The 24643-nt window shown below is 43.8% G+C and overlaps 1 protein-coding gene across 6 annotated transcripts in view; it reads left to right on the forward strand.

Moving 5' to 3' along the window:
- Window positions 1-24643, forward strand: part of LOC306711415 (kinesin-like protein KIF13B) — a 35739-nt gene that overhangs the window by 3171 nt on the left and 7925 nt on the right. For all 6 annotated transcript variants that reach the window (XM_079180356.1, XM_079180358.1, XM_079180359.1 and 3 more), the window contains 30 exons: window positions 4504-4516; window positions 4671-4731; window positions 5118-5210; window positions 5841-6021; window positions 7029-7116; window positions 7250-7384; window positions 8101-8213; window positions 8461-8572; window positions 8994-9206; window positions 9301-9411; window positions 10512-10646; window positions 10801-10931; window positions 13425-13511; window positions 13701-13891; window positions 15236-15473; window positions 15576-15738; window positions 16785-16931; window positions 17291-17440; window positions 18410-18538; window positions 19118-19291; window positions 19462-19619; window positions 20455-20587; window positions 20836-20976; window positions 21201-21230; window positions 21344-21443; window positions 22150-22276; window positions 23210-23265; window positions 23359-23477; window positions 24022-24198; window positions 24332-24424. In XM_079180356.1, coding sequence (XP_079036482.1) covers window positions 4504-4516; window positions 4671-4731; window positions 5118-5210; window positions 5841-6021; window positions 7029-7116; window positions 7250-7384; window positions 8101-8213; window positions 8461-8572; window positions 8994-9206; window positions 9301-9411; window positions 10512-10646; window positions 10801-10931; window positions 13425-13511; window positions 13701-13891; window positions 15236-15473; window positions 15576-15738; window positions 16785-16931; window positions 17291-17440; window positions 18410-18538; window positions 19118-19291; window positions 19462-19619; window positions 20455-20587; window positions 20836-20976; window positions 21201-21230; window positions 21344-21443; window positions 22150-22276; window positions 23210-23265; window positions 23359-23477; window positions 24022-24198; window positions 24332-24424 — 3799 coding nt within the window. The remainder of the gene's footprint in view (window positions 1-4503; window positions 4517-4670; window positions 4732-5117; window positions 5211-5840; window positions 6022-7028; window positions 7117-7249; window positions 7385-8100; window positions 8214-8460; window positions 8573-8993; window positions 9207-9300; window positions 9412-10511; window positions 10647-10800; window positions 10932-13424; window positions 13512-13700; window positions 13892-15235; window positions 15474-15575; window positions 15739-16784; window positions 16932-17290; window positions 17441-18409; window positions 18539-19117; window positions 19292-19461; window positions 19620-20454; window positions 20588-20835; window positions 20977-21200; window positions 21231-21343; window positions 21444-22149; window positions 22277-23209; window positions 23266-23358; window positions 23478-24021; window positions 24199-24331; window positions 24425-24643) is intronic.

Raw genomic sequence — 24643 nt, forward strand, 5'->3', positions numbered from 1 at the left:
TTGGACTTGTTGGTATTGACTGGGGACTTGACTCAGGACTTGTTGGTCTTGAGTTGGGACTTGACTGGGGTCTTGTTGGTCTTGACATGGGACTTGTTGGTCTTGACTTGGGACTTGTTGGTCTTGACTTGGGACTATTTGGTCTTGACTTGGGACTTCACTGGGGGACTGGTTGGTCTTGAGCGGGGACTTGACTGGGGGACTTGTTGGTCTTGAGCGGGGACTTGACTCTGGACTTGTTGGTCTTGAGCGGGGACTTGACTCGGGACTTTTTGGTCTTGACTCAGGACTTGTTGGTCTTGACTTGGGACTTGTTGGTCTTGACTTGGGACTTGTTGGTCTTGACTTGGGACTTGACTGGGGGACTTGTTGGTCTTGAGCGGGGACTTGACTCGGGACTTGTTGGTCTTGACTTGGGATTTGACTAGGGACTTGTTGGTCTTGACTTAGGACTTGTTGGTCTTGAGCGGGGACTTGACTCTGGACTTTTTGGTCTTGACTGGGTACTTGACTCGGGACTTGTTGGTCTTGACTTGGGACTTGACTCAGGACTTGTTGGTCTTGACTTGGGACTTGTTGGTCTTGACTTGGGACTTGTCTCCAGACTTTTTGGTCCTGCCTTGGGACTAAAAATAGTATTGGATGTTTCTACTGGAAGCTTTCTTTATGCCATTATTTTGAACAAAATAATACCAAATCAGGGTCCACCTACTAGCTTTTTTTCAGGAGCTTTCAACCGTATCACAGAAGCTGATAGAAAGTGCTCAGATGGATCTGTTGACATGTGAGCGTAGCAGCTGTTTCGCCTCATTCAAGAGTATAAACATACAGTAATTACAGTATATGGGTTCCACTAGTTTCGTTCCCTCAGGATTGCTGCCAGAGAGTTTAGAGAGTCTGTAACCAGCCCGTCAAGTTAGCACCCAGTTGCTTAAAGAAGCTCGGCTCCAAACCTCACCCCACCCATCCTCCCTCTATTACTCCTTCCATTCTTCCTTCTCCCTCTGTGTCCTTCCTGAATCATTCCTCTCTTTACAAAGGGCGTGTCTGTTCCAGCTCAATCCTGCTCAGGTAGCCAAGCCACGATTTAAAAGGAATAAGAACAAAGTAGAACAACATTTAAGATCTCAGATGTTACATTAGAATGTATGCATCCAGTCTGGAAGGTTTGTCTTTGGTTTAATATTACAATATCACAGCTTTCATCTGTGTAATGCATCAGATGTCAGATGTTGTGGGTGCAAAATTTGCACTCATTGTGTTAAATTAAAGAATGTGCCACGGGGCACAGTGTTAGCTGTTGACAAAGAGTCAACAGCCAACGTCTTTCCTCCTCGCCGTGAGTCAGAGCAGCGCAGGTAGATGCTCTCTGGAGGTTCTGGTCCCCCTTCTCACGTTACCTTGTTCAGCAAAAATGCCTCAGGGCAATCCCCCCCAGTAACGGAGAGTATGAATCTTCCCCTTTGTAGAAAGAGAATGTCTCATATTCCATAGTTATGCTTTGTGTGTGCGTGTGTGAGTGTGTGTGTACCTGTGTCTCTTCTGCCCTGACATGCTTCAGCGGCGGTATGCTTCCCCTTTGGGGCTCAACGTGAACAGGTTTAACAGGCTCGGTGCAGCAAGTAAGCAAGTATTTTGAACTGGATCACATCGGTTTCTGCATCGAAGCATTCCTGATTAGTTTCCCAGTCGATTGTATTCTATTATGAGCACGGCCTGTTTTACAGAAAAGCTTTGTTTTTTGTCGGGGGGGGAGTTGGAGTCACTCGCCAGCCAATTCCAACAAGGTTTTGCTTAGTCAGCTCACTGCCTGACAGGTTTAACTGAACTGCCGCATGAGCCTCAGGGGGTGTTAATATGTAACGGCACCCTGGGTAGATGCAACCAGGCGGGGATACAGCGGGGGCTTGTCAGACCCTCAAGATGGTAGAGATTAATAAAGCACAAACTTTAGAACCCATCATTATTCAGCAGGCCTGTAAAACCATAGTTTACTGCATATGTTGTAAACAGACCTTGAACTGTAGCAGGAATATTTATCAGCGCCTGCAGAATAATGTTTAGAAAGTAAAACACCAACTGAGAGCCTTTCTTATCTGAGCTTTACTGCGATAAGAGCCCCACTTTGAAGAGTTTTTTGTATCCGTTTATGGCATCACAAATGTTTCTTGTTTTATATATCCTCCAGATTGTCGATGTGCAGAATTTGTAATATGTACCGAATCCACCCAATAGCATTATCAAAGCCCTAAGGCCTGTATGTTGTTGGTCCTAGACTTGCTGACCCTCCTCCCTCTCCTTCAGTGACTCCCGGGAGCTGCGAGGCTCTGCCAGTTATCTCAGGAATGTCCTTGCCAGCCCAGGAGAGGACAGGACTCAGTGTTGCTCTTTCATGGCCCAGCCAAGTCTCGCATAGGGAGGCCTTGTTTCTTTACAGCCCCCAGTGTGTGTGGCCATGGCTTAATTTACAGGCTTTCTTTTTCTTTTTTTTTACCCCAAATTGATATTTCTGCCTGAGTGAATACTGTGTGTTTTTGAGATATGTATGGTAGCACACTTCAAAAGGGGGCTTAAAATCTTCGAATACACGAATCACGAATACAATGTCAACTTGTAGGATGGCCATTAGAGAGAACGCCAGTTTAAGACACTTGCACATTCTCTTCCCTTTACATGACCAGAGGTTGCCACCTGGCTCATCACCAGAAGGGACCCTTTCCACATACAAGTACTCACGTGATCTGTTGTAAATATAGAGTTTTTGATCATAGCTGCTTTAAACACCAGTTACAAGTATAAGAATCCTATTTTTACGGACACGGAGTGACTCGTGCTGGTGTTATGAATGCTTCATTGCTGATGGAGAACACCATGAAGCTGCACCGGAGCATGTTTGGTAATTAAATTTGACGTTTGCTTGCTGGAATGTGGTGATGTGTTTGCTGACTGACGCAATGCGGATCTATTGTTTTTCTGCACTAAAACGCAGCGCCTGTGTTTTGAAAGTGCTCCGGTAAGAACGGAGAGCCTGTTGTCTCGGGGACCCTGGAAGCCTCTGAGGTTCTTTAGTGCTGCGTCACATTCTCCACTTGATTCACAATGAGCCAAAGAGGATTAGTCAACCTTGACAGATATTTAATCTTCGCCACCATTAAAACACCTTTGACTTTGTGTTCTTGAAACTCTCCCTTCTTACTCGGGGGTCGTGTCAGGTTTTGCGGTATTTGCTTGCTCTGCTGTTTCCTGCACTGCAGTGTTGTCCGCTGTACTTTTCTCTACAGAATGCATCTGTTAACACGGAGCAGGTCACAGCATGGACATGTCGTTCATTTGAATGAGTTAGCACTCATCCAGTGGTTAGTATTTAAGGGGAAAACACGATCATGATATCTTCACTCTTTGCCTTTTCAACAACAAATGTCCCTTCATTCATCTGGCTTAAGGGCCACTTCACCCCTCTGCCTGAGAGGGCCCACTTGGTAACGCATCCATGCAGCTAAGAACAGGTGTTTCTTTGCATTTGTTAGCCTTTTTATTTGTTGCCGTTTTTCAGCTAGATCATCCGTCCGGTCCACTCTCGTGGAACACCTGGAGGGAATTTCTTCAAAATGTGCACAAACTCAAGGATGAACTGGTTTAGGTTTTGGTGAACAAAGTTCACTGTGACCTCACTAAAAAACACGGTGTTGGCCATAGCTTGAGAATTCCTATGCTTATTATGACCATTTCACACAAATGTCCAATAGGATAAAATGATGCAGTGAGTTTACATCGACATTTTGGAGAAACGTGGATGTAAACTGCAACATGACGAGTTGGTGATTGTAGTTATTCATTATCCATGAAAAGTGCTGCCTCATCGCAGCCCTCAGGACGTGCTGCCTCTGCAGAGTGGTAAACAGCTTTTCTCCTCTCCAATTGCTTCATTTCAATGAATTATAAGAGAATAACTAGAGGCAGGTAACTATTTGGAAAAAAGATAGCGATGAATCTGAAAAGTAGACATTATAATACCTTTTTTAAGTTTATTTTCCCAGAGGCATCAAACAACCAACTAAAATTAGCTGCTGACCCAAGTGGGAACCTCTGGCCTGCAGGTTAGAGAAGCAGTCTTGTGAGCAAAGGGTCGATGGTCCAAGACTCCCCAGACCGGCTGGGAAGATGTTGGTGGGAAAGAGGAAGAAGAGGCGCATACCCTTCGTTTAACTACGACTACCTGGGCAGCTCCCAGGTGTGACTGTGTCTAATGTGGACTCAGCTGACTTTGAATGTTAAAAAGTGCCTCTTACCAGGACCCAGAATGTCAGATGACTGTGTGTTGTGTGTTGAAGGTGTTGCCATGTCAGAAGTATTTTTCACATGCTCTTGCCGGCGAGGTATCTCCTCTGGTATCCACAAGCCTGGGGGAGACTGACAATGAGACTTAAAGTAGTTTGTTCATGTTTTATTCAAGCACCGATTGTCAACTGAAATAGTTTTTTTCTTCTCTCTGTTGCCCTTTAGAAATCAGCCAAAGGTGAGTTTTAAACTAAACTCATGATGAATAAGTTTATATTTTATATTTTTCTTTGCACAAATGTCTTCTTTTCACTGTAGACATTAGGTGACTGAATGCTCATTCTGCCCGCTATCCATGCATGAGTTGTTCTGAATGCGTGTGTTCTCCTCAGGTGTTTGCCTATGACCACTGCTTCTGGTCGATAGATGAATCTCAGAAAGACAAGTTTGCAGGTCAGTTCACATCAGCCTTTTTGACCTTTTTGGTTCTGTTTTTAGCTTGAGCGTAACTCCGCTGCTTGGTGACTCACTTGTTAAACTTATCTCCTGACAGAATGTTTCCTCATCTTTTCTGAACTATTTATAGAGTCGAAGAAAGGGACCGTTCTGGTGTTGACCTCTAGATTAGTCCTGCGTATTGTAAAGGGGTCAAACTAAACCGTTGCCAGGGAGTTTCTTAACAATGCGGGGGGCATTAATTCACCGGCCTGTGTCGGATGTATTGGATGTGAACAAAATGCCCACCATGCCTCTTCTTTTTCCCTTGTATGCTTTGTTGCTAAGCGTTGAAAGTAGAGGTTCTGTTGCAGATCTTCCAGTGTGTTTTGTGCTGTCTGCAGGTCAGGACGTGGTGTTCCAGTGCCTTGGGGAGAGTCTGCTGGACAACGCCTTCATGGGCTACAACGCCTGCATCTTTGCTTACGGACAGACGGGTAATTCACTTCAAACCTGCTACCATCAGACTTAGGGGCCCTCGTTAATATTAATACAAGTCTGCCGTTGGCTCGTGGGTCTATGACAGAATCTCTATCTTTATATCCATAAACTTCATGGGAACTTCTTTGTTCATGGGGTCTTTCTCTGACTTTGGATTTACTGTCATCACATTTTCATAGTCTCAAAAAGCCACTTCATTTGCTTTTTATTCGAGTGTGTCTCATTTTGTGACGCTAACTCATCAGAATCTCTGCCTCTCAGACACGCATTTCTTAATCTCATCCTGGAGCTGGTACATCTGTTTAATCGTGTTGATTTCTTCCAGAATCATTAGCACTGCTCTCCAGATTACTTTATCATTAAGCCTTTTTATTATCTCTTACTTGCTTCCACAACTCCAAATCACTGAGATCTGTCATGTCTTGACAGAGAAGCATGTACATTAATGTTTCCTTTTTTAATATATATTTTAAACTGTTGTTAAATGGGCCCTATGGAGCTCTATTCATTGCACTGTTTACAGACGAAACACTGAATCGGATTCTATTTCCTCCTTCCCTCCTATTTTCCTCTTTGACGTTGCTTGGTTCTTTTTCCCGCTTGATGTCTGGATTTGTAAACTCCAGGCTCTGGGAAGTCGTACACCATGATGGGCTCGGCGGAGCAGCCCGGTCTGATCCCTCGGCTCTGCAGCACCCTGTTCAGCAGGACCGTGCGGGAGGCCCGGGAGGGAGAGTGCTTCACCGTGGAGGTCTCCTTCATGGAGATTTACAACGAGAAGGTCCGAGACCTGCTCGACCCCAAAGGGTGAGGAACCGTTTGTTCTAGCTGACTTCAAAACAGGGAGTCACATACATTACATATTCTTCTTAGGAAATATTCTTTAAGGAAATACCAGTAGATTTGTGAGTCTATGCTGTAAACTGTGGAATGTCATACGAGCCGTCATATTTCAGTCTGATACTGTTCTATCTTAACATATCAAATGGCTCTTAGTCTTGATCTTAAAGGGACAGTTCACACCAAAGTCAAAACTACATATTTGTCTTCTTTCATGTAGAGCTGTTTATCAGCCTACATTGTTTTGGTGTGAGTTGCCTAGTTTTGGAGATTTTGGCCGTAGAGATGTCTCTTTCTAGAAATCATGACCCGGTGACTCAAGATAATCCACAGACCTTGTTGAGAGCAGTTTCATGGAGGAATTATTATTATATTGAACATTTCAAATTCCATCTAGTCTGGCCAAAACCAATTTTGTCTTTTTTAGTTAAACCTATTTCCCGTATGATTTTATCTTCCCGTCATGTGATGGAAAAGCAGGTTGAATGATTGGGTGACCCTCAGTCCTCCTGCTCGTTAGTGATTCAGTCACACCCACTGAGCTCGCTATGAGAGCCGATCTACCATGTGAGATGCAAAGAGAGTGATGGAGAGAGGAGACGGTGGAAGGTGACGGAAAAAAAGAGACTTTGGTTATTTTTCAAGCTACATTTTAGCCTCGTGACCGTCTCGTCTTAGTCGTGGGAAAAAAAGGTTGTTGACGTACACAGTCATAGTTTTTATTAACACTGATCTCAAGTAACCGGGTGTTTATTATTAGAATAAGAAAATGCTGCTGAGTTTTTCAAACCACAAGTTGAGTGCCATCTAGTAAAATATGTATTTATTTTTATTTTGGGGTGAACTGTCCCTTTAAGACTGGTTGGTTGTACTGTTTCATTTGTTTGTTGACAAGGGAGGATTTCCTAATATTTACAAATGGATGATGGTTAGGTCTGAAGGATAAAGGATTAGTAACCGTCTCTTCTCTGTAGAAATCGACAAGCGCTGAGGGTGAGAGAGCACAAAGTCCTGGGGCCTTATGTTGACGGCCTGTCTCGCCTGGCTGTGGCCTGCTACAAGGTACTTTATGAACGATGTCGAGTGTCCGCTCTGATTTCATTTTGCTTTCATCACATTGTGTTGCCCGGGGTAACCAGTTATTTCATAAAGTCCAGGCACAGACAACAGACGTGTGTGTTTGTGTCTCTGACAGGACATAGAGTCCCTGATGTCGGAGGGAAATAAATCTCGCACGGTGGCAGCCACGAATATGAATGAAGAGAGCAGCAGATCCCACGCTGTGTTCAACATCATCCTCACACACACACTCACAGACCTAAAGTCTGAGGTACGACACCGGCACACACACACACACACACACACACACACACACACACACACACACACACACACACACACACACACACACACACACACACACACACACACACACACACACACTCGCTCAGCATCAACTAGTGATACAGAACAGGATCAGAACAATCCTCTCGTGTGCAATGTCTTTTGACACCCTCTATTATAATCGTGCATGTGATGATTCAGAATGTTGCCGTCACATGTTTTCAGAAGCCCAGGAAACAGGGAAACTTGTTTTTTATGTCCAAACAACCGCGTGGACCCTGAGACATTCAATTAGCTACGACAGAAAACTGAGACAAGCAGCAAAGAGGCTTGAAAGAGCGCATAGAAAACAGCTTCACTTGCCTGTTAGAAAGGGCTGTCTGAGTAGTGAAAATATTAAATATAGCGTTCACTTAAACTGATATCGATTCTTTTAGGTGTCTAAAATACGCCCACAGCAGTACATTAGTTTGGTCCCGTGCTGGTATTCCTGTTTTTTTTCTCTAAACTCTATCCACTGTAGTAATACACTGACTGTGGAGAAGTACCTCATACAAACTATCCTTTTAACGTCACCTTTTAAATCTCCAGATTTGCAACTGGCCTTGAGTGAAGCTTCTCGGCTGTTTTAAGATAAAGGGCTTTTAGAAACAAAGTTTAACGTCATGTTCATTCCTTTGTGCTGCCGCGTGTCCGCTCCAGACGAGCGGAGAGAAGGTGAGCAAGCTGAGTCTGGTGGATCTGGCCGGCAGCGAGCGGGCGGCGAAGACCGGAGCGGCGGGGGAACGTCTGAAAGAAGGGAGCAACATCAATAAGTGAGTCAACAGAAAATAGATATATCACACGACTTGTAACCCTCGCTGATCCAGATCCTTCTTCCATGAAGCGACCGGGCTGTATTCCTCAAAGCGGATTGCTGGCTGGGATTGTGTTTTTAAATTTGCGTCTATTTATACTGCACCGAGGCCAAGATTTCTTTGATGATTTTTTGTCTTTTTGTTCCTCTCTGTGCCATTCTGCCCACTAAATATCCCCCCCCCCTCACTGTGTCCCTCCCTCCAGGTCCCTCAGTACTCTGGGTTTAGTTATCTCTGCCTTGGCTGACCAGGGAGCAGGGAAGTACAAGAGCAAGTTTGTTCCCTACAGAGACTCTGTGCTCACCTGGCTGCTCAAGGTACACAGAGAAACCTTCATACCAACTTCAATACACGACAGGGTGCATTTCCTTAAACTGGACTTTAAAGTCCCTGAGTGATTCATTTTCTAGTGTGCTTTTTGTTGTTTTGCCCGTAGAGTTTCAAGGCTCTGCTGATTATTTTCATTAGCTCTGCTCAGTTGGAAAAGTGCTCCTTTTGCCAGCTTTGAGTCTTTAATGTGGGGGTTTTAAACGAGTCTTTCATTTGGCTCCTTTCAAAATTGTAATTGTGTTAAATGTAGCTTTCTAAAACTTGAATAAACACAGCACGACCATGAATCATTTGCTTTTCACACATTTAGTAATTCTTCCTCCTGGCTAAAGCGGTGGACTTTGTTTATTTTGCTATGTTTAAGGTTTTTTTGTGCACTCAAAGGTTTGAAATTGTTTTTACCTGCAGGACAGCCTGGGAGGGAACAGCCGCACGGCCATGGTCGCCACCATCAGCCCCTCCGCGGACAACTACGACGAGACGCTGTCCACCCTGCGCTACGCCGACAGGGCCAAGAGCATCGTCAACCACGCCGTCGTCAACGAGGACCCCAACGCTAGGATCATCCGAGAGCTCCGGGAGGAAGTGGAGAAACTGAGGGAGCAGCTCACGGAGGCCGAGGTTCGGATTGCTTCGGCCCGCCCGAGTATTTAGAATTTTGAGCAAACGACACGGTCAATTTGTGGAGTGTTGATGCTGCTTCTGTCCCTCTCAGTCTATGAAGGCCCCCGATCTCAAGGACAGGCTGGAGGAGTCTGAGAAACTGATCCAAGAGATGACAGTCACCTGGGAGGATAAACTCACCAAGACTGAGGCGATTGCACAGGTAACACACACACACACACAAACACACACACACACACACACACACACACACACACACACACACACACACACACACACACACACACACACACATTCACTCCCCTTGTATCAATAGAAAAGAATAGTTTAACTAATTCTTGTTACACTTAAACACAACTTAATTAACATTTCTGTCAATTTCTTGCACTCAAACAAATGCAACGGATAAGTTTAATCAAACGGAGGAGATACAATTACAATGTGAGTCGTTGCCGATTGATTTGTTTTCTGTTCATTCAGTGTGACTTAATTCAGGTTCAAAGGGTAACTTCTGTATTGTTCAACCTGGACCTTATTTACCCATGTTGTGACTAAAGGGGACAACAGTTCTGGAGATCGGTCCAGTATTGAGGGAGAAGGCTGTGGACGGCAGCCGCTAAGCGGGCTGCAATGTAATCCCGTCTGGGATCAATTTTAAATCAATTTCTGATTCGGAAAGCTCGCGAGATGTCACTTGTTGCCGGGAGACAACGGTGGAAATGTGTGGGAGAGTTGGAGAGAGGAGTGCTGGTGTTGTCAGTTTGTTGTGTTGCTGAACAGAAAGCATAGCTTAGTGTTAGCTAAACGATGTTTAAAGTCACCGCTCAATATCCAGATGATTTGACAATGTGGATGCTACGAGGCTTCTCTGAGCAAACAGACAGACGGGAAGTGAAAGAAAAAGGTTTTTATTTCTCCGTAGGGTTCGCTCCATAATGTTGTCCGACACTTCTATTAACAAGCTGAGCCTGTCGGTGGTTTCAGATGACCTACATTGACTGTGAGGAGTTGCACCGAGCGACTACATTGCAGCCCGTTTAGCTGCAGCGTTCTCCCTCAATGCTGGACCAAAACCCATTCTCCCCATCAGTCAGCTAGACACAGAAACATGAGTAAGTAGGGTCCACTCCAGGTTGAAGAATACAGAAGTTTTAATCAGTGTGGAGGTTATTTTCCCAGCATTCTCAGCTCCGCTCCTTCTCTTTTCACCCTCACGTTTCTTACATCAAGCAGCAGCTAAAGAATAGAATAAGCAATCGATCCATTCATGTATTAAATATGTATGAAATATGTTCCCTGCAGGAGCGTCAGAGGCAGCTGGAGAGTCTGGGCATTTCCCTGCAGTCCTCTGGAATCAGAGTGGTGGATGACAAGTGTTTCCTGGTCAACCTTAACGCTGACCCCGCCCTCAACGAGCTGCTGGTCTACTATCTGAAGGTAACACACACACACACACACACACACACACACACACACACACACACACACACACACACACACACACACACACACACTGCCTGACAATCGCAGGGCTGCTCAGATTCATAAATGCACACACATTAGTGACTGTGTCTCCTCCGTGTTGTCACAGGAGCACACGCGCGTGGGCTCGGCCGACTCTCAGGACATCCAGCTGTGCGGGATGGCCATCCAAGCGGAGCACTGCGTCATCGACATCAGCGAGGACGACGGCGTGGTGCTCAGTCCTCACCGCAACGCTCGGTAGGCTCTCGACCTCAATCAGCGACGCCGCAAGCCTCGCTTGATGGATCTGTGACTTCACAGGGGACCTCTCTGTGCACCGCCGGTTTTACCTTCTCATATATTATTAACAGATACTATACACCGCTGCATGTTCCATCACTTTGTTTGACAACGGAGAGGCTCTAAAATCACGTCTTTGGGTAGTTTTACTTTAAAGCTGCTTTTATGGGTATGTTATGTTAACAGTGGATCAAATAAGGACATACCATGTGAAAGGAGTCACCTTATTTTACTAACCCACTGAGAATTATCACCAGTCTCTGCGGCTCCCGTTTTAGGTCATTGTTATGGTTTTACACCCCGCAACTGTACAGTTTTGGTTCAGTCTGAAGGCTCTCAACACTCAATAACATCTAGTCTTTGAGGCAAATTATATCATTGGTGCAGGCTTTGTAATGTAAAAAAGATTCTTATCTATTCTTAAAATAATCTTTTTTATTTTTAATGAGTCGTTTGATTTTTTTTCTGGCGACCCCAGAAATGATTTTGCAACCCCTTGTTGTGAGTCATTGCACTAGTAACTGTTTGCTACCAGGTTTGTCATAAAAGTGTTTAATGATGATTAGGGCTGCAACTAACGATTATTTTAATAATCGATTAATCTGTCGATTATTTGTTCGATTAATCGATGAATCGGATAAAAAAACAAAAAAGCATTAATTTCCAACCCTTTATTCAAGAACAGAGCTGACTTCACAGTGCAAAAGATCTTCAGAAAGTGCACAAACAGGTTGCTCAAACATCCCTGAGCTGTTAAAGTAATAATTAAAAAAAATAAATGGACTAATATCAGGAGTGGGGTTCAGCAGGTTACCCACGCCTCTCGGTGAAGGGTAGACACACGCTGATCCACTCAGTGTGGCGCGCGTGCAGCCCCGGACATCTAAGGGCATCACAGACCTGTTATTGCTCAATCTCGTGCGGCTGAACGCCACTCGTCCCTCTGAGAAGCTGGACGCCGACCGCACGGGGCCGCGTAACTAGTTAGCATGCTGGAGTCTTGTTCGTTATCGGAATTAACCAGACAAATTGCTCCACCAACTAAGAATGGCCATGCACCACCACCCACAGAATGGAGAAAGAGCATCAATCTGTCAATCCTTGCCGTGTCCGGGCCGGGTGAGGTTTCCCCGGCCGTCCCTCTTAATCATGGCCCCAGTTCAGAGAAAAACCCACAAAATAGAACCTGTAGCCACACTGGTCATAAAAGAGTCCACGCTTCTTACTGATTCTCTCTCATGGAATACCGGGAAAACTAGAAGTAACAAAACAGCTTCATGTACAAACAACAAAGAAACAAATACTCTGTCTCTCATCACCTACAAGTATAACAGTACTTTAATGAGTTAACTGAATAAACTTTACCATGTTCGCCTGGTAGACCAGCTGTAGAATAACAGACGGGGAAGAAACAGTTCGCTGTTTTCACCGCCATTTCTCATCTTTCTGAGCTCCGCTTAACTTCCGGTTTAATGGTCATGTTACAAAAACAAAAGCTTGTCTATCATAAGTAAAACAACGGCAAAACGGTTACGAGTTTAACACAAGGTACCCAAAATGGCAGTAAATGTAATGTATTATAATTGCAGAAATAAACTAAAAAGAATAGAAATCGCGTAAATCAACTTCCGGTGTTGTCATGGCAACGTTTATACGCCGGTCAGCGGCAGCTACAGAACCGGAGTCCTGTTCCATTATTCCTAGCTGCGGTACTCAGGCGACCGGGCTGCTGTGAACACTCAAACATCTCCGCGACTTATTGAGTGGCGTAATAATCGCGCGACACAACGAATCGATAATGAAATTCGTTGCCAACTCTTTTGATAATCGATTTTTATCGATTTTATCGATTCGTTGTTGCAGCCCTAATGATGATACAATACATTGAGTGTTTGTACAAATATCTAAAGGATTTTGATTGTAATACCTTACATCAAGGAATAATCACTAAACTAACTAACTCAATTCAATCTGGCGTTATCGGCATGAAAGTTTAATAAAAACAACAATGTTGCCAAAGCATGAAAATACAAAAGTACACAATAATGATAATATGAATATTAACACTGAGTGGAATTAGTTTCAGTAACTGTTTTACATTTAATGAGGAGGTGCGTCTCCGTCTCAGCCTGTCCAACAGTGACCACATACTCAGTTTTTAGTGTCTCCCTATTTGGATTTCTACTTTGTGGTCACTGAGTCTGTACGTGGTTAGGATCTGTCTCTGTATTTTATCTAGGAAAAAATACCATCAGAAAATAAGAAGACTACCGATTCAATGCCACGTTTTTAAAGATTTGATGAACAAAATGTTTTCAGCTCCAGCAGCTGAGATGACCTGTTTTTCACTTGTATTGGTTCTATTCTCCGTACAGTGACTACAGTATCATCATTTCTCATCTCATATGTTCTCTCATGTGTTGTTTAAATCTTTTTTTTTTCCACCTGTAGAACATGTGTGAATGGTGCTGCAGTCTCCAGTCCAGTGCAGCTTCACCACGGCGACCGCATCCTGTGGGGAAACAACCACTTCTTCAGGTCGGTCCCTTTGAATCAGTACCCGTGGGGTGTTTTTTTATTTATTTTAATTTCTAACACAAACATGTCTCGACTGCATTTATTTACATGTGATCACAAACTATTCATTGTGCCTCTTCCTTTTTTCTCCGCTACATCACACTTCTTCCTCTTTTCCGTCTGTCTCACATCACATCTAACCACGCACAGGATCAACCTGCCGAGGCATATGGTCCACGCAGGGGGTGAGGACGAGGAGGGCCGCGCTGCGATGAAGACGTGTTTGAGCACAGACCAGCTGGAGGCGGACTTCGACACGGCCAGCGACGTGTCGAGTGAGCTGAGCTTCGGCTACGAGTTTGCTCAGGCCGAAGTCATGATGAAAGGCATGGGCAACAACGGTGAGTCTGACTTCCTCAGAGCATGTTCTTAGTGGTGCAGTGGTGGTAAATAAAGTGACTCAGCATTACTCAGCGTTTTTACACAGTTAAAATTCTCTCTTAGAGGATATAGAGACATTTTATATTACTTTGGACTTATTTGACTAAGATTTATTTAGTCGATAAGTAGTTTTTTATGCTTTTTTGTTTTTTTTGCTGAATGACCTATTTCCAAGAAACATATGAGCACATCTCTGGTAAACACAAGGTTTAAAGTGGTGCTTTTCTGTTTTTCTTTGTGGAGAAACTCAGTTTAACATATCTGTCGATTAAATCAACTAAGCGGTGAGCTGAATTTCTGTTCGAGGACAGCCCTACTATTTTGGTTGGATTGTCCTGTAAACTAGTCCTCTGTAACATCTTAAACTCTGTTCACAGATCAGACTGACAGACAGGATAAATGCTGAACACTGTGAATGTTTAGATTTGGATCTAAAAATACCTGACATGGGAGTGAAGACCTCTAAGGCAGAGTGTCCCCCTCGTGTTTATTCTGACCTCCTCACCTGTCTACGTCATGTCTACGTCATGTCTCTCTGTGGGCAGCAAAACAAATTCTAGTTCTGTCAGCATTGTCACAAATCACCAAAAGATAACAACTGTTCTAGGAAAAGACCAAAAGTAACAATCCGTTCCCTGCCATGTATCCTGGCTCTCAGCCCAAAGCACATTTGTTCCTGAGGATATAAATCCTTAAAAATGGGTCACAGAAAATATTATAGTTCTTTAACTAGACCTATAATCTACAGCCATGACTCATTGATGTGCTATTAATATGTTTTGGACAACAATGGAGCTCACAGGCACAGAGGAAGAAGATATATTGGGCTCTTGAAACACACAATAATACATTTGTTACCCGGTACTTTTTGGTCATTAAAATAGCTTTATTCTTTAAGCAGTTTTTACAGCTTTATCAAAAGGATGAAGTTACTCCAAACAGCTTGTGTGCTCTATAATCCAAATATTTAGACCCCAAATGATTCTGATGTGGATCCACGCAGTTCACTTACCCTTTAATCTGTCTTTTCCACAATGTTCGTCATGTTATGTTATGTTAAGCCTGCAATGCCCTGACGGAAGACAAAATAGAGATAATGAGTTAATATTAGATTTTTGGATCAACAGTGAGTGCAGTCCTGTGAAGCAGTTCCAACTTGTTTGGGGTTGACAGAGTTTTAATTTTAGGATGAACAGTTCTGATAGAAGCTAATTTTCTTTTGCTAAGAAAGGATGGTAAACTATAAAAGTCCTCACACTCTCTCCTCCTCTTTCTCTCGTCCTGCTCTGGCGGCTCCTCCTCAGACCCTTTGCAGTCGGTGTTACAGACCCTGGAGAGGCAGCACGAGGAGGAGAAGCGCTGCGCCCTGGAGCGGCAGAGGCAGATGTACGAACAGGAGCTGCAGCAGCTTCGCCGGAGGCTCACCCCGGAGAAACCCTCCCACCTCCTGGACCCAACGGGCCCGCCGAGCGGTGCGGCTGCTGCTGCGGCGGCGGCGTCACCCAGCCCCCAAAAGCGCGTGCGGCGCTGGAGCGAGGACAGGTGAGCTAAACGCGTAGGATGTGAGACCTTTACTGACCCCTGTTGGCAGTCAGCTCTTCGAAAGAAGAAAAAGAAAAAACTTGTTCTGTGTTTGCGGTTCAGAGAGGCAATGATGACTCGCAGCCTGCGGCGCCTGAGGGAGCAGATAGTCCGGGCCAACCTGCTGGCACAGGAGGCCGGCTTCATAGCCGAGGAGCTGAGCAAGAGGACGGAGTACCTGGTCACTCTGCAGATACCTGCTGCCAACCTGGATGCCAACAGGAAGGTAGGCTGTGAGTCTAACAGAGAGACAAAGTCCACAAAAAAGCCACTTACAGAAACCTCTATTTAATTAACAGAACAGCCACCAGAGGAACAAGACGTCAAAGCACCAAACACTTTCTTTGATTGACATGTTGTACATGCAAGTTCAGCTCAGAAGCAAGTTTAATAATGTCTTATTGATTTTCATACTGTACGTAGTGCAGAGAGTCTGACGCTGTGGGTGAATGCTGAGTGTAGTGATAAAGCGCTTTACAAGTACAAGTCCATTTACCAAAATGGCAACATTCAAAAATATGCTGAATAGGCTATTAGCTATTACTGTTTGCAATCGATGCAGAGACATCCACGAGTGGGGGACTTTGATGCTGAAGAAAACTTCCAAACGTGATGATTTTCAAACAAGTTCTGGCATGTTTCTTTTATTCCAAATATAAAAGATGTAATACTATTAAGAAATACAAAGAAAAAGTCATAGTGTAGTGTTTCTGAAAAAGTAAGAAATGTCATTGTATAGGAAGCCAAAACAAGTTGTTGCATAGTATGATAAAAACAGTAAAAAAAAGAAAGTGGTTTCAGTGACTACAGGTAATTAACATACAGAAAATATTACATTATAGAATAAGAGAACAAGGTTATGTTGTGTGTGTGTCCGTGTGTGTCCGTCCGTCCCCATAGGATGGATATCATGTGAAAGGGAAAAAGATATATGTATAGATAATATGAATTAATAGATAAATACATTAATTTACAGTTACTGCTCTGTTCTGGCAAGTTATAAAGAAGTTTTTTTTTGTAGGAGTTGTTTATCTTTGAGAGTGATATCCTCGGGTAGTGAGGACAGGAGGCAAATCACACTGCAGCTAGACTATTTGTGTCGTGTCAGATTTGAGTTTTGACTCTAACAAGGAGTACAAACGGCTGCTATTAGACACTAAGGGTTTTAAAGTCTCATAGCTGCCTTCTCAGCTGCTGCACACTGTTCCTGTCCTGGTAAACGGGGCTAATAGCAGCCAGGCTAATTAGCTGTTTTCTGTTCCCTCTTCATAGCGTGATGTAGTGTTGAGTGAGCCGGCCATCCAGGTTCGCCGTAAAGGTAAAGGGAAGCAGATCTGGGCTCTGGAAAAGATGGAGAACAGACTGGTGGACATGAGGGAGCTCTACCAGGAGTTGAAGGACTTTGATGAAGACAACCCTGTGAGTGAATAGAGATGAGTCAGCTTGATGCGCAGACTCAGACACATTTATTCCAGTATAATTTAGTGTTTTATTCAGTTTTGTATGTGTAGATATGTCTGTTGGTATCTGTCAGAATTAGCCTGCTTGCTTTTGTGTATGCCATTTTGCAACTCTGATTGATGAAACGCTTAAAAGAAGGGACACAGAACAAACCCAGTGAACAAAGAATATGCAGATAAAACATGGGCAAATATGCTTACCTCAGTTAAAGAGAAGAAAATTGAGATTTGCTCCAAAAAGTCCTGATGGATCTTTAGATCTAGTTGTGATTTATTTATTCTGTCCCTCCCCGTTCTTCCTCTTTCTCTCTAACCCAGGTGATGCGGTCCTATTTCAAACGCGCCGACCCGTTCTTCGATGAACAGGAGAACCACAGTCTGATCGGTGTGGCCAACGTTTTCCTGGCCTGCCTGTTCCACGACGTCAAGCTGCAATACGCTGTGCCCATCATCAACCAGACGGGAGAGGTAGGAGCCCACTGGGAGCCGGGGATCAGTTTGTTCTTCAACATGGATGATTCACACATGGACAGTTTAGATGATAATGTCTTAGTCAGCGTTTGGTTGTACTTCACTCCAGCCTTTCGTGTCACTTTGGTTGTAAAAATACTAAGATGGCGACGGCTAAAATGCCAAAGTCAAGGCTTTAAAAATGTACAAACACTTTAAATCATTAGATCCTATACGTTTGGATTCGGCCATTAGAGCATTTTTCTAGAGTTATTTCCTTCCTCCATTAATGTGAATGAGAACAATGAACGAGGCTGGACTGAGGGCGGGGAGGCGGGGTTAAAATAAATGTTACTGCGCATGCTCTCTGGGCCCCATTATGCAGAAGATCACTAGAAGATCAGGGTGTTATTGTCTGAATTTTATACTTGGAAGTCAAACTTTTTTTGCTTCATGCGCCACAGAGAAACTTTCATTACGAATGAACGGGGCGCTGCCTCCCTCACTGTATCCAGTTCAGTGTGAAATGTTAGAGTTCTGGTCTTCCTGTTGTCCCCAAGTGGGTCAAGAATTCGATTAGTTCACGCAGGTGTGAATGCAGAACTTTGGGACCAAAACAGGGCTAAAAGTGGACAAAACCTCCATTAATGCAGGTTTAATGTTAAGTGACAAATGTTAAGCAAGCTCATATTGACCCTTTGTAAAGCTGTAACCAGGATGCTTAGTAGATCATTTTTTTACTTGATAGAGTTGCAACGTTGTTTCTGTCTACTAATCATGCGAGTGGTAATCATCAATTTTGTGATGCCTTTTTAATTGTAGGCCGACAGTACGACTATCTTCATGGACATTTGGAAAGTTGAACAGTAAACAATTTCTTAGTGAACAAAACTAAACCGTAGAAAAGGCAAAAGAATGAAAGACACGCTGGCTCACTGCCAATGTGACGAACAGAATTGAGACCCTGCTGCTCTGCGTGTGCGTCAGGTGGCCGGTCGGCTCCATGTGGAGCTGTGGCGGGGAACAGAGGGCTCCGAGGAGGAAGGTCCAGGACAGTCTGACACCCAGCACAGCAACACGGACGGAGACCCGCAAGAGCGCAGACTGGACTGTGTGGTGAGAACGTGCAGATGTAGCGTCATTAACAGGCCTGTCGGTCACGTGATTTTAGTGAGAAATGAGCCAAAAATCCAGGAAACACCCCAACTGATAATGTGAATCCTGTATCTCCTCTCACTGATATACAAGTCAGGATCCTACATGCACTAGCTGCTCAGCATAAGTGAGTGTTGCCAGTGTTGCCAGTGGGGAAATGGCTCCAGATTAATAATGTATCTGGCAGACAGTCACATTGTTGTGTCTTCCTCTCTGTTCCTCCAGCTCACTGTGCTGTGAAATGCGACAAGTGTAATTACCTCTGGCTGTGCTTCTGCTTTTCTTATGATGAAATGAAATATCAGGAGGTCTTTGCTTCAAATTCTTACATATTGACCTCAGGCTTTTTTTGTGTATAAAGAACATGTCTTGGCTTCAGGAGAGAGACGAACTAAGATTTCCCAGACAGTTCAAAAGCAACAATGTTAGGCACTTCTATACATTCAAAGCTCTGTTTATGTCTGGTCTGCATGTGTCCTTTAAACCACGAGATTAAACCAACAGAAAGGTGAGAGCATTTCCTCGTCTCCTCTCCCCCAGGTTAAAATCCTCCACGCCAACGGTCTGCCTCGCCACCTCTCCAACTTCGTCTTCTGTCAGTACCACTTCTGGGGGGAGGAGGAGTCTGTGTTCATCGCTCCTGAGATGCAGCCGTCCAGCTTGTCCTCCTCCTCCAGAGACCCTCAGTGCACTGTGGTCTTCGACAGCGCCAAGGTGACATTCTCATTCTCACAGTGTCACAAATACTCCACCTTTTGAGAAAGAAACAATTCAATGAACAAAGCAAATTCATCACCAACACTGCAAGTAAACAACAACAATAAACAATTTTCATTATAAGAAGATGTAAATCTGAATAAATGACCTTTTTATAACTTTTGAAGGAGTTGTCGGTGCCAGTGTCCGAGGACTTTCTGGAATATTTGGCAGATGGGGCGGTGGCCATTGAAGTGTACGGCCACAAGCAGGCCAACCATCGCAGGAACCTGGCACTGTGGGACCTGGGAGTGATCCAGGCCAAGACCCGAACCCTCAGAGAAAGGTGAGGTGACCCGAACCATGCAGCCATCAACAATTATTCAATAAAGCTCACAAGTCCACTCCACTCAAAAGTGACATTTTCCAAGAAATGAAGGTTAGTTGTGTAACTTAACGTAAGTCTAGTTTCAGTCATCTGAACTATTGACATGATGTTAGTTTCACCCTCTAATGGTTCATTTAACCAGTAGACCTATCCTCAAAAACACCAATATCTACAAAACTGTCATAACGTATTCATATGATGTCAAAGGGATAGTTCGATAGGGATTAGAAGTGTGCTTTAATGAGGTTCTTCTCCATAGTGTATTACTACAGTAGATGGAGTTTGGAGAACCAGACAGAAGTACCAGCACAGGAGCAAAGTAATGTACTGCTGTGGACGTATTTTAGACCCCTAAAAGAAGCAACATCAGTTTGAATATTATACTATAATATTTTCACTGCTTCACCTTCCCGTCAGACAGCACAGTAACTGAACCTATGCTCTCTCTGAAGCCACGAGACGTCTTTGACAAAAACTGTAATTCTACCTGCTGGATCGGTTAGTTAGTTAGTTTTCTTGTGTGACTTTGGTGTTTTTTTTAAAGGGTTAGTTAGGATTCACCAAGTGTTACACCAGCAACTAACTGTTCTGTGAGGTAAAACAACTGGTGTTGTCAAAGAAGTCTTGTGGCTTTGAAGAGAGCATAGATTAGCATACATTGCTTTACTCCTGTCTGGTTCTCCAAACTCCATCTACTGCAGTAATACACTGACTGTGGAGAAGTACCTCATACAAGCACACTTCTAAACGTCCCTTTAAGCTTTGATCTGATGTGTCCATGCTGTGCCTGCAGGTGGAGTGAGGTGACCCGCCACCTGGAGTTGTGGGTGCAGCTGATGGAGCTGAACGAGGCAGGAGACTTCACAGCTGTGGAGGTTCTTCCTGCTAAAGATGTTTGCACAGGAGGAGTCTTCCAGCTCAGACAGGTATCGTGGATAGGTTTACTTTTATTTGTGGTTTGTACATTTGAACGGGGACACTGGTTGAAGGTTATTTTCTAATATTAAGCTGGAGTTTTCCATCTCCACTTCCTGTCTGCATTTTAAGAAAGAACCACGATTAACTGACGAATGTACTTGTTGCTTTTTGTGTGGCTTCATGGACATGTGGCTTCCATTGTCCTGTCACAAAAGTGAGCCTATTTCTTTCCCCTCATGTGAATCTGTTCGTCCAGGGTCAGTCCCGTCGGGTCCAGGTGGAGGTCCGTTCAGTACCGGACTCGGGCACCATGCCCCTCATCGCTGCCTCAATCCTCTCTGTGTCCATCGGAGACGTCAAGGTCCGACAGATCTCCAAAGGCAGCGGATCACAATGGGTGAGCAGGAAATACAATCAGCTGTTTGTATTAGTTCAAAGTATGTTGGACGAGGGATTTGTTTTTGGGAAATTGAATTACCTTGATCTTTGGTTTTCATGCCTAATTTGTGTATGTGTGAGAATGATTCATTTTGATTTCCTCAGACTCTCCCATCTGACTTAAATAGCATCTTTTTTTATCTATTGCTTGACTCTAATTGGTTCTCTCATTTTAAATGTCAGGGTGGGGATGACGAAATGGACAGCTACCAAGTAAGTAGATCAATTACAAAGAGCAAGATGTGTGATAGTTTGCTCGTAACAGAGAAAAGACATGCGGTAAATCAAACCGTCAGTACAACTGACACGTATGTGTATCTGTGTAGGAGGTAGACCTGGAGCGGATGAGGGAACACTGGCTGCACACGCTCACTCAGAGACAGGAGTATCTGGACCAGCAGCTACAGAAGATAGTTAGCAAACCAGGTACAGCGTTGGAACTCATACAACCCAAAAACACAGATTATCTGAATCCCACAGAAGCTCTGAGAGGAAAGTGAGAAAACAATATTTGTGAGGATCCATTTTCTAAGTCTAAGATCTGAATTGTTTCCTCTTCAGAACATTTGGGGGGAAAAAGGGTTTTGCTAGGATAATCTTTAAGTTTCTTTTTTTCCATCTGTGAAGCAGGTGGGAAAATACACTTGATAATACTGCAAATACATAAATATTGCAATACTTTCATCAGTGGGTTAAACGCTCAATCACCACAGTGTAAGGACTTATCCATATGAAATGATAATGGACAAATACTAAAAGTAATCTGTCTAATAATATCAGTTTAATGATGGGAGATATTTGAACGTATTCCATGAAATGAAAATCTTCACTTGTTAAAAACAACAACTTGAATAAATCATTTGTTCAGGTTTTGATTTGTGTGAATTCATTGATTTGGAGAACATAACACAGTATAATGGTATCACAGTACGGTCCCAATGAATGTCAATAGACCGTAATAATGAACTAGAATATTTAATATTGAAGTAACAGAAAATGTATCACATTGTTTGTATGTAATCTCAGTCTGACTGCGTTCAATGCAACACCCTCCACCTTTAAGATCAGTGCATCGGTGTGTGTTTGAGGTCTTTACTTCTTTGTGTGTGTGTGTGTGTGTGTGTGTATGTAGATAAGTCCGAGGATGATGTAGAAAGGGAGTCCCAGCTGCTGGAGTGTCGCCTGACGCTAACCGAAGAACGCAACGCTGTGCTGGTGCCGTCGGCTGGCAGCGGCATCCCCGGAGCGCCGGTGGAGAGGTGAGTTTGAAGGGAAATGAATTGATCCAGCAATTATTTCATTTTATTTTCCAGCAAAGATTTGCTTTAAGGACACAACGCTTCCTGTTCACCCTTTGGAACGAACCTCTAAAAATCGACAAAGATACTAGTGCTTCATTTCCATTTCATGCTACTTTATACTTGGAATCCATCACGTTTCTGAGGTGACTTTTGTACTTTTTACTCCACCCCAGAAAAAAAGCGACAGCTACAGTTACCTGCTACTTTACATATGAAGGTTTCCAATACAGAATACGTGGCATACTTATAAGATAATATATTTGTAGATTAAAGTGGCAAAAAAGTTTAAAAAGACCAGCTATGACATTAAAATACAACCACATGTGATATATAATACTACAAACTCTGAAAGAGGCTACTCTGCATAATCACACTTTTACTTTGGATACTTAAGTACATTTTGCTGATAATACTCACGTACTCTTACTTCAGTAACATTTAAAGGAAAGCAAGCAAACTTTACTTGTAATATATATATTTTTTTCTCCGTGGTAAAAACTTTTGCTTAAATACATAAATCTGAAAACCACTAAAATTCAACTTAATTTCCCATCACAGTTGTGTGAGTTGATCATAATCCCAAAACATCACATAATCCATCAGTACCTCATTTTGTACTCTCACTGAACTGGACTAGGCAGCTTTGTGAAGGCTGAATCTGTCGATGGTCATAATTATTGGGTAAAAGTCCAGTCTGGGTTAACTTTAACCTGAGCTCTTATTCCATGATTTATCTCACACCGCCACTGTGTTCATCAGATCCACTCAGTTCCAAAGTCGCTGTCCTCAAGCGACGCCGAGCACTTAAACCTCAACTCGGGATGAGTCCCGTCAGCTGTCAGCCCCTCTGTGTCCTGGACGAGGAGCGCTGACTGTGCTGTTTCTCCACAGGGTTCCTGTCCCCGGTATGGAAACACACATCCCCGTCCTGTTCCTGGATCTCAGCGGTGCGTCGCTCCTCGCCGTTCTCTCCGTCTCCACGAGCGTCCAATCGGCTTCTTATGCGCCGGTCTCACTCTTCCGTCTTGTCTCCCCTCCAGCTGATGATTTCCAGTCCAGTCTGTCGGGCCCGTTGGCGGTGGGGCTGGATGCTCTGCTCAGCGGGGAGGACGACGACGACTTCTTTGACCTTCATGTTGTGAAACACTATGATCCAGAGGTAATATGATTATAATATCAATGGCTTCATTTGGGTAGCACTTATCTCAAGAAGGTTACAAAGTGCTTCACAGAAGTATATACATATTTAAAAAACCTAACGATACAAAAGTGAGCTACAGTGATACATAATGACACAAAGTGCTCAGAAAGACAGGAGGATGACGACTTGTTTGACCGTTATATTGTGAAACATTAAGATCCAGAGGTCATTTATTAATAATAATATAGCACTTATCTAAACAAGGTTACTGAGTTCTTCACAAAAATATAAAAAAAATAGAAACAATAAGTAACAACACAAAATAAAGTTACAATGAAACATAATGACAAAAGAACAATAAAAACACACAAAAGCTACAAATCCAGTCCAGTCTAAATGAAGTCCCTATGAAGACACGTTTTAAGATCCGGTGACGGTTGATATTCAGGGTGGATTTGTGAGTTTCCCTCTCTTATATCTCATCTCTGCAAATCCCAACTGTGCCGCTGCAGTAGCATCCTTTAGCCGTTCATGTTCCATGCTTGTCGATGTGCTCCTCCAGGTGAAGGCGGAGGCCTCCTGGGACTCGACGGTCCACGAGTGCCCTCAGCTGAGCCGCGTGGCGTCGGCCGACCAGAGGGTCTACCTGACGGTCAGCGCGGTGGTTCAGCTGAGCCACCCGGCCCACATGCAGCTGGTGCTCAGGAAACGTGTCTGCGTCAACGTCACCGGGAAACAGGTGGGTGGCCCCAAGGCATGATGGGTAGGAGCAGTCTGACGCAATGGCGTTTTTTTTTTTTTTTTGCTTTCTCTCTTAGAAAATCACTCGTCCACTAATACAGTTCATTTAAATGTTTGTGTTTGTGTGGCAGGGTTTCGCTCAGAGCCTTCTGAAGCGGATGTCTCAGCGCAGCACCATCCCAGGCTGCGGAGTCACCTTTGAGATCGTCTCTAACATCCCAGGAGTAAGTACCGCGCCGCAAAGGTATTCGTTAGAAAGGAAATCAAATAAAACCAAAGTATTCTGTGTGAAGTGAAACCTGCTTTTTACATTTAAATGAGGAACCATCATTTGACCTCGGACCACCACTCAAGAGCAGGGTGTTTACTGTGCATCAATGGGTTATTAAAAAATGTATCATGCATAACACATTGTTTTTACACAGCTTTGTTGAATACTTGAT

Source organism: Pholis gunnellus, assembly GCF_910591455.1.
Source record: "Pholis gunnellus genome assembly, chromosome: 19".
Taxonomy (NCBI): Eukaryota; Metazoa; Chordata; class Actinopteri; order Perciformes; family Pholidae; genus Pholis; species Pholis gunnellus.